The sequence below is a fragment of the Antechinus flavipes genome, chromosome 1, assembly GCF_016432865.1.
Source record: "Antechinus flavipes isolate AdamAnt ecotype Samford, QLD, Australia chromosome 1, AdamAnt_v2, whole genome shotgun sequence".
Lineage (NCBI taxonomy): Eukaryota > Metazoa > Chordata > Mammalia > Dasyuromorphia > Dasyuridae > Antechinus > Antechinus flavipes.
Window position 1 is genome coordinate 724107917 of NC_067398.1, and position 10413 is coordinate 724118329.

General features: G+C 42.7%; 1 protein-coding gene across 1 annotated transcript in view; it reads right to left on the bottom strand.

Moving 5' to 3' along the window:
- Nucleotides 1-530: 530 nt before the first annotated feature.
- Nucleotides 531-10413, bottom strand: part of LOC127556566 (zinc finger protein 184-like) — a 13258-nt gene continuing 3375 nt past the window's right edge. The window contains exons 2-4 of the mRNA XM_051990223.1: nucleotides 9598-9860; nucleotides 9018-9113; nucleotides 531-2930 (exon numbers count right to left, since the gene is read on the bottom strand). Coding sequence (XP_051846183.1) covers nucleotides 1705-2930; nucleotides 9018-9113; nucleotides 9598-9763 — 1488 coding nt within the window. The 5' untranslated portion in view covers nucleotides 9764-9860 and the 3' untranslated portion in view covers nucleotides 531-1704. The remainder of the gene's footprint in view (nucleotides 2931-9017; nucleotides 9114-9597; nucleotides 9861-10413) is intronic.

Genomic DNA, 10413 nt, shown 5'->3' on the forward strand with positions numbered 1-10413 from the left:
TTCATAGAGATAACTGTTGGTATTTCATTATTCTCACAAATCACCCTGAAAGGAAGGCAAAATGTGCCAATGAAGATAAAAAAAAAAAAAAAGATTACTAATAATTGACAGTTAAGAGATTATTGATAATATTGGAGAAGGAAGTTTCAGTTGAATGATAAAGCTGAATGCCAGAGTACAGGAGACTTAGAAATAAGTGAGAGGTGAAAACATTGATTGTAGAGGGCATTCTCAAGGTTAGTCACAAGAGAAAGATATAGGACATAGGTGATGGCTAAATCAAGTGAGAATATTTAAGTATGACGGAGATATAATGTTTGTAGCCAGTAGATAAAGAGATTGAAGAGAGAGTGGAGATGACAGACACTGATATTCTGCTGCTAAAGACAGGATAGAATGAGATCAAGGATGTAGGCAGAGGGTTCGTTAATAACCTAAGATGCAAAAACAAATAACATTGAGGCAATACCTCACACTAGTAAAAATCAGATAAAATAATTAAAAGCAGCAACTCTGTGGGCACAAAGGGATGAAGAAACAGGTGTTCATTAGTAGTGGAACTGAAGATCTGAAGGATCTCCTAAAAGAGTAATTTGAGAGCCCACAATAAAAATTACATTCACTACATTCTTAATGCTTTTCTCTATGAATTCTTAAAATGAGAATCACAGAATGAGAATCAGCACTGAAAAGGACCACAGAAGCAATCTGGTTTCTAGACAAACAGTAACTCCCAAACATATCACCAAAATTTTTGTTTAAATTATACTTGATAGTATCTATCCAGTAAGGGGTATGCTACTCCCACCATTCAAGGCAACCCTGTCTACCAAGAGCTTGCCAACCTATTTGCTATCAAGTTTTTCTTTATGTCAAGTCCAAATGTTCTTTTAAAACTTTCTTGACTGCTCCTAATACCACCCTCTAGATAAGTTATTATTTCCCTCTGTAAGATTTCTCTATTCCAGCCTAGTTTCATTTGATCCTCCCAACAACTTCTAAGTTGTTTTCTGAATCTAGATCTGATTCTGTGATCTTTGAGTGAGGTTGCAGCCAGACCCAGGAGAGAGGAACCTCAAAGATATGTCAGAAAAACATGGATCCTCCTTTGTTCCTAGAGACAGGGTTGAGCCAAGTGATACGGAGGAGACACTACATCCCCCAGAACTGTGCAGGCAGGAGGAAGGGGAGGTATTTTGAAGGTTCAAGTTGCTTGGTAACCTCTATCTCAGATTCTGAAGCACTGTAGGTACCACCTTCCTACCTTACCCTCCTCAACTTCCTCTACCATCTTTCCTCAAGCTCTATAATTCTCTAGAGCTGTTATGTATTTGTAGGGGTTTCCCTCCAATTCTTAAGAGAGAATTGCCTGTGTGACTTTGGGCAGATCATCTCCCTAGGTGATCCTTATTGGTAAAGAAGGAGTTGGGCTAGATAGTCACTGAGATCCCTTTTAACTCCACATCTATGATTTGTTTTAAGATATTCTCTTTGGAAAAAATCTTTCATCTAGCATTATAAATGTTTTCTTGAGGACTAATTACCTGATATTTACTAAATTTTATTTGCTGGGAAAAAGGCTTCCCGCTATCAATTATCTGATATTAAATAAGTTCTGTATAAGAAAAGGCATTTCCATACTGACTACATTCATAAGACTTCCCTCCAGTATGAACTACAGGAACCTTTGTCAAATCCTTTACATTAATAAGGCTTCTCTTCGTTATGAGTTCTCTGATGTCGGCTAAGTCCTGTGTTCCAGCGAAAGGCCTTCCCACAGTCACTACATTTATAAGGTTTCTCCCCAGTATGAATTATCTGATGTCGAATAAAATGAGAACTCCTGCGGAAAGCTTTCCCACATTCACAACATTCATATGGTTTCTCCCCTGTATGAGTTCGATGATGTCGAGTAAGGTGTGAGCTGTAGCGAAAGGTCTTCCCACATTGATTGCATTCATATGGTTTCTCTCCAGTATGGATTTTGTGATGTTGAGTAAGATGTGTAATCTGGCGGAAGGCCTTCCCACATTCATTGCATTTATAAGGCTTTTCTCCAGTATGAATTTTATGATGTCGACTAAGTTCTGCCCTCTGACAAAAGGCTTTCCCACATTCATGGCATTCATAAGGTTTTTCTCCAGTATGAGTTATCTGGTGTTCAGTTAGTTCAGTATTCCGTAGGAAAGTCTTTCCACATTCATTACATTCATAAGGTTTCTCTCCAGTATGAATTTTCTGATGTTGAGTAAGGCCTGAGTTTTGGCAGAAAGCCTTTCCACATTCACTGCATTTATAAGGTTTTTCTCCCGTATGAATTCTATGATGTTGAATAAGGCCTGAGCTCTGACGGAAAGCCTTTCCACATTCATTACATTTATAAGGTTTTTCTCCTGTATGAATTCTATGATGTTGAGTAAGTCCTGTGCTCTGACGGAAAGTTTTGCCACATTCATTACATTCATAAGTTTTCTCTCCAATATGTATTCCATGTTTCTTGATAAGTTCTAAATTATAACTGAAGGATTTCCCACATTTACTATATAAAGAAAATATCTTCTTTGAGCAAATATTATGTTTTCTTATTTCTGAATACAGTCTGAAGCTTTTCTGCATGTCATACTCATAGAGACTTTTTTCAATCATTTCTCTCTGTTGTGGAAAAAGGATTGGCTCTAGATTGAAGCTTCTCCCATATTCATTATATACAATTTTTTCTTGATTGGGAGTTTTCCTTTGGATGCATTTTACTTGTTCAGAATGTCTCTCCTCTTCATTCAGTTGTCTCTCTAATCTAGAATCATATTTCCAGGAATCTCTCAACTTAGAAACACAGGGACTACTCGGTTTAAGCATCTCATTGGATGTTTCTCTTATAGAAATGTCCAGCTTTGGAGATAACTTTTCGACTTCAGGCCTAGTTTTCCAATCTGAAAGAAATAAAATATTTTAAATATACCCTGTTTCAGAATGTATGCTTTTCCCCCACTTTCTGGGTTTAACACATTTTTTTTTTTTTTGCCATCATTATTAAAAATATAGTCAACATGCAAAATTTTTTTTTTTACTCTCCATCACTTTTATGTCTTCTCAGATTTCTCTGTATATTTCATATCTGTCATTTCATATGGCATGACAATATCCAATTACATTTATATACCACTTTTTTTTTTTAACTTGGTGGAGAATGGAAAGGAAAACTGGGTTTGCAGTACCTGAAGGGATACAATCTAAAAAGTAGGCTCAATTTGTTCTACTTAGCCCCAAAGGCAAGAACAAAAAACAAAAACTGGGAGTAGAAGAAACAAATTTAGGCTTGGTCAATGGTAACTCTTTCTAATAATCAGATCTAATCAAAAGTGGAGTTGGAAGTTTTGGCAGGAGGTTGGTTTCTCTGTACTAGACATGTTCAAACAAAAGCTAGATGGCTAATCCATGTAAAATGGATTATCCAGTTATGGATAGGACAAGATGGTCATTTAGATCCATTCTCATTTGTAAGTTGCAGGGAGTTAGAATTACACAACAGCACTTTTCTGGAAATTCGGCACTGGTCAGACTCAGAAAATACCCATTAATAGCTCAATCTGATTACAAGTGAAACATTTCAGGATCTGCCTTTGACCTTCTGCTGTTTGACTTTTATTAATGACTTGAAAGAAAGCATAAAGAGTATTTTTGTCACTGTCACTGTCCTCTTCAGGATCTCTTCTTAATAATATAACCCTCCATTTTAATCACCTTTGCCAGTTCATCATCACCTACACTTCACATTCTGTATTCTCATCAGTCTAGTCCAGGTCCTCAGTGCCTCTTACTGAACAATTTTAATAAATTTTAAATTGGTGTCCATGCCTCTGGTCTTTGCCATCTGCAATCCAAACTTTTCACATAACTGCTAAATTAATATTCCTACAATTCAGATATGGTTCCTCATAAATAACCTTTCATTTCCCACCTATATATGGGCCTGGAATGTACTTTCTCCTCACCTTTACCTTGTAGAATCCCTTCCAGATTTTAAAGCTCAGCTTTAAGATCCTGCACACAGGGTCTTTCCTGATGTCCCTCTCAGAATCATCTCATATAGCAGCTTTGTGTATGATTCACACTGACTTACATGTATACAGAATATAGGCTCCAAGCAGAATGTCAGCTTCCTTGGGGCAACTTTTTTTTGGGTTGTTGTTGGGGGGGTTTTTTGGTCTCTGTGTCATCAATGTCTTGCACAGAGCAGGAATTTACTACTTCCCATTGATGTTGGGGATCCCTCAGGCCTTGTCCTGAGCTCCTTTTCTTTTTCTCTACACTCTCTCCTTTGCTGGTTGATTCCATCAGTTTCTAGGCATTTTAAAAACAACATGTCAAAGCTTCTGGAGACATCCCTGGAAGTCTCCATTCAGTAAGTCACCAAATCTTTTCCATTCTACTTCCACAGCACCTCTTAAATCCATCCCATCTCAAGTCAAAATCTTACTATAGGCCTGCATCACCTTTGTCAAAGATACTGGAGGCCCTGATTGCATCCTTGTCTCCAAAGTCTTCCCTGTCCAAAGCCTTCTTCAGAGAACAGTCGTAATGTCCCCAAGAACAAGTCTGCTCACGTCTTACAGAGAATCCCACTGACTCTACGGAAAACATACAAAGTCCCCAGGAGAGCCTCAGACTTGCCGCAATCTAGCAACCACTGCTATCCCCAGTTTTATCTCTTTGCTCATCCTCTGAATCAAACAAGACCAAGCTCATGTTCAACATTCTGAAATTTCAGCACCTGCCCAAGTACATGAGGACAGAGCCAGCAATGATATTCACCTGAGCAATATTTGAAAGTCTTTCCACTCTCACTTCCTTCAGAGTGACTTGCATTCCTTCAAGACAAGGACAACTCTGTTTCCGTTGTGGCGTCACTAGCACCCAGCAAGAGTCCCTAGTGTTTGTTGACTAACTCCCTTCAGCTAGGAATGCTCTCCCTTTGTCTGAAAAACCTGAAGGGAGTGTGTACATACACACTTTAGACCTTGACCTCACTACTTACTTTCACCTACTTCCCTTCTGAGTCAAACTAGACTAAGAAGCTCTAGGCTCACAAAAGGCAGAGAATGACTTGTTTTTGTTTTTCTGTCCCCCAAGACAAAAACACAGACATATATGTACCTAAAAACAGTTACACTGAACAGAAAGGCTAGAAAAGGGGTCTCTAGACTGACAGCAAGATCCAAAAACAAGATTGTGTCAGGCTAGAGACTGGGCTAAGTGTAATAAGAGGAAATTTAATAAAAGTGAATGTAGTATCTTAAATTACAACTGGATTCAAAACAAATCAGCTTCACAAGCAAAAGACAAGGAAGAGTTTATCAGAAACCATATCCCCAGACAGGAAGAAGACTATCCTTTTTGCACGCTCCATTAGTCAGTCCCCTGGGTTCCTTCTTGGGGCCACATTTCAGGAAGCCACTGACAATAATGAGAAAGCTAAAAAGGAAGACTTCAGAGGCACACACACACACACAGTGTTTTACTATCTGAAAAGTTCTCCTCTCTGGCTTGTTCTACTTAGTCCAGAGGGCAGACCTACAGATAACTAGTGGACACAGAGACAATTGGACAAGAGTAGACAAGAGCGGGACAGGGCAGGAGGGCAGGGTGGCTGCTTGACAAGGGGCCTGGCAAGACCAGAAAGCCCTCTGACCAACTTGGGATATCAGATTTTTTTCAAAAATGTTTATTAAAAAATCATTTCCTCCCCTTCCTTTCCTTTAATTCTTTTCTTGATTTACAATATTGTATCTTTATTTTGTTGTTGTTGTTGTTGTAATTTTAGTAGGTGAATAAATAAAAAGATTAGAGAAGGATGAGATATTTCTTTACATGTGGTATATAAATGCAACAATAGCTTAGAAAAATCATTTAGGCTACATAAAAATAAAATAAATTTTGACAGCTTTGGAAATGTATACATATACTTCAATAGCAGCAAAACAAGAAAAATAAACATATCATGTAAGCATAGGCAAATAAGATCAAAATAAGATCAAAGATTCATAAGGGCAGCTAGGTGGAATAGTGGATACTATGTCAGGCCAATTCTCATCTTCCTGAGTTCAGATTTGATCTCCTTTATTAGCTGTATAATTTTAGGCAAGACATCACTTAGCCCCACTCGTCTCAGTTTCTTCATCTGTAAAAGGAGCTGGAGAAAGAAATGGCAAATCACTCCAATACCTCTGCCAAGAAAACCCTAAATGCAGTTACAAAGAGCTGGGCATGTCTGAAATGAATGGACAACCTATTTAGAAAAACAAAGAAATTCAAGAGAAAAAAACGAATCAAGATAACATTGATACCAAGAAAGAGGAATATACAAGAAGTCCTACTAACTTTGTGTGCACATCTGGCAAAGTGATAGAGTCGGGAGTCGGGTTAGGATTGGGATAAGTGAAATATAATTAATAACAATGATACTATTTACCAAGTGCTTGGGTACTAAGCTACTTGGAGATACAGAAGAACCATGAATAAGGGCAATGAAAAAAAAAACCAAATATAAAAATAGAAATGATTAAACAAATGCAGAAAATTAGGAGTAACAAAAAATACAGAAAGTTTCCCTGCTATTTCAACTCCTCCAAACAGATGCTCCATGGACGATTCCATCCTCGGGCCAGGCTGTGATGCTGGCCAAGAGGACTCAGATCCAACACTTGGGCAGGGTGCAGCACCCTCTGTCATTCACAGATCCAGAGTACACACCAAGGAATAAACCTGCTCTGTACCAAGCAAGGACGAAGCACAGAGGCCAGCCACTGCGCAGTGGTTCTGACCCCAGATTGAGCAGCAGTCTCAGTTCCAGCGTCCGGCCATGTCTGGAGTTTGCAACAGAAGAACCAGGCCGTGAAAACCGGACCCGGTTGGAAGTTCTGTCCCCCCCTAACCAGAAGGAGCTTTCTGGCTGGCTCAGAGACTCACAGCAAGATCTCAGTCAAGAAAAGCCAACAAATATGTTGTTCTAACCCAAAACACGTCAAGAACTCATTGAGCTCCAACCGGCAGGCCAGGGATCAGACTGTGCCCTGGATCAAGTCACTTAGGAACACTGGAAGCTTGCAGATCCCCATCTTATCTATCCCTTACATCTTGGAACACGCCATATTTTGAGAAAAACAGCAACAGAGATAGTCTGGCCATTCCTTCAGAGGTGTACAAAGTCTGACCCTACAAGAAAGTCTGAAGTCAAGAAGCAGGCTAGAAGAACGAGCAAACAAAACAAAGAACTCCATCTTAAAAAGCTATCGTGGTAATTCTCACGATACAAACACAAACATCATCATAGCTAATATTTATGTAGGACTTATGTACCAGATACTGTGCTAACCACGTTATATTTATTTTTTCATTTGATCCTCACAACCACCCTGGGAAGCAGATGCTCTTATTATTCCCATTTTGTAGTTGAGGAAATTGAGGCAGAATAAGTGACCTATCTATGGTCACAGGGTTAGTGTAGGATCTGAGGCTTTACTTGAACTTAGTTCTTCCTGACTTCTGGCCCAAGTTCTATCCACTGCACCACCTTGCTGCCCGAAACACATACACAAAAAGGATGCCTCTAAAACATCTACAAGCAAAGCCTCAAAGAAAAACAAATTAAATTAGAACTTTTGGAAAAAGTAAAGCAAAAGTTTGAGGGAAAAGGAGTTAAAACATTTTTATAAATGAGCACTATGGAAGAAAGAATTAGAAAGAGAATTAACAGCTTAGCACATCAGAGACAAAACCTTGCCCAAGTAACAAACTTTTTGAAAATTCGAATGGATCAAACAGAAGCTGATTGCATTGATATCAAGAAATATTAAAATAAAAGTAAGAGACTGAAAGAACAGAAGAAAATGTAACAAGCAAAAGCAACTGAAATTTTTTTTAAAAGATAATTTAAGAATACCTGAAAGCTATGAGCATAAAAAGAATCTAGATATCATATGTCAAAAGATCACAAGAGAAAACTGACCAGATCTCTTAGAACCAAAGATCAAAGTGAAAATAGAAATATCCACCCTCCTAAAAGAAACTCCAATATAAAAATTCCCAGGACCATTATATCCAAAATCCAAAGGTGGGAATAAGGGAAGGTCCGTTGAAGGAGGGAACTTAAAGCACTTATCTTAGCACAGTATAAATGTTAGCAATTATATCATCACCATCACCATCACCATCACCACCACCATCATCACCATCATCATCCTCATCATCGTCATCATCATCACCATCCTCATCCTAGTTGAATGTGCCTTCAGGAAACAAACACTTCCTTTTCCCAAAACAGTTACAGCAGCTTCATCTTTGGGACCAGCAGAACCTGGTACCAAACAGGGCCCAAGGGCCGGCCAAGTCCCAGCTGAACAAAGCCTCGGTAGGAATGCCCCCCATCCTTTCTCCTGGACTCAAAGAAACCCAGGGAGTCTTATTTAAACGATGTGGGAGGAAATACTCAGAACTGGCCACTCCGAATGTGCCTGGGATGTAATTTTTTTTAAATGATAAGGGCAATATAATTTTTAAAAAGACTTAGAAGTAGGGGCAGCTAGGGGGCGCAGTGAATAGAGCACCAGCCCTGAAGTCAGGAGGACCTGAGTTCAAATCTGGCCTCAGACACTTAATGCTTCCCAACTGTGTGACCCTGAGCAAGTTACTTACCCCCAATTGCCTGGGGGGAGGGGGGAAGACATAGAAGAGCAGACTTTGGAAGAGCCTTTTGATTATCTTGTTCATGTTCCTACTTTTTTAAAAGGAAGAATAAATTATCCCCAGGGAGGGAAGGGAACTCAGGCCGACATTGCACGGTCCTCACGCTCCTAAGACTCCTCTGTGCCCTGGGCAAGCCCGGGACCGGGCTTCCTCTCCCGCGGCTCACGGCCTCTGAGGTCCGTAAAGAAGTCTGCGCTCCAGACCCCTCCCAGGTGAAACCGGCCAAGTGCTGACCCGCCCCAGTAACCGCTACTGCCCAGGGCCCCCAGCCTCACCCGCGCAGCTGCTTCCTGGGACGCCGCGCTCCGGCCACCACGGGGCTCCGCCTTGCTCCAGCTGAGAGATCACGTCCGGCTTGGACACGGCAAGGCCTGCTCGTGGGAAATGGCAAAGTCATGGGCCCCGAGGGGCGTTTCCAGATTCCATCCCGCCCCCCCCTTCCAGGAGCAGAGGCATGAGAGGGAGACCCCGAAGGCAGAAGAGAGACCTAAGGCTGCTCTAGTTTGTGTTCTTAGGAAACAATGGGGACCGCGTCCCCCAGTGGGCCGGGCTGGGCTGCTCACTGATGGGATGGGGACCTTTCAGGTCTATACTGGAGCTCGGGGAGACTCTGCCTCGAGCAAACCGTGAGTGGGAGAGGCCCAAAGTCAGGGCTAACACAATAAGCTGATAGTTTCCAGTTCTAAAAAGCAAACGTTTCCTTGGGGACCATGGAGTCACAGAAGGATTAGTCCCATCCGGTCTGGGCAGCCCAAGCCTAACTGCTAAACAGCAATGGCCTTCCATAGCATTCGCCAAGGGAGGAAGCCAGGTCCCTCGAGGGGCCAGGCTCTGGGGCACAGGGGAGCTCCTCACCCAGGCCCGCCAGGTTCCGGTAGTTCTCCAGCATCACCTCCCGGTACAGCTCCTTCTGGGCCGGGCCCAGCTGCCCCCACTCCTCCCACGTGAAGTCCACGGCCACGTCCCGGAAGGTCACCGACTCCCGAAACACCAAAGAGAATCGCGCTCGCCCAGCGGTCATCCTTCCCACGGACCCGAGGCAGCCGGCCAGGCTGGGGTCTGCTCACAGCCCCCGCGCCTCAGGGGTCAGCCACAGGTGCCTCAGTAGGTGTGCGATTCTGAACCGTGTAAAAGAGCAAAAATAGGGCCTTTTAACTCACAAAGTATTTTGGCAACGAGCACTTTGTGAGGCCGCGTTCTCTCCATTTGGGGTTGAAGAAAGGCTGACGAGCATCTGCCTGGTCACAGGGGACCCGATTCTCCCCCTTGCTCCACAGCGTGGTCAGCCTTGCTGGGGGGATCCCCCCACTCAGCCAAACGAGAGGCCAGACCTAACTGCTGCAGGAGCCGCACGGACATCCAGCCCTCCCTGGACAGCCTCTTGGGCCTCTCTCCATCATGCTCAGGAGTCTTTGCTATTGGAAGCCGGGACTCCTTCCCGGGGCACAGGAGCCTTCGCCCGAGCCACCGAGTCCCTCCGACCCCAAGCGAAACCCGGCCCACGTTTTCTAGCCAAACACCAGGACTCCATCCCACGCAGAATCGCGCCCGGGTCAGTGGCCGCTGGGAGAGCCACAGGCTTTCCAAGGCCTCCTGCCCATCACAGGCATCCGGTCTCTGACTGCTCCGCGCCGGGCACTGGGCTTAGGGTCCCGGGGGGGAAGGCTCCGG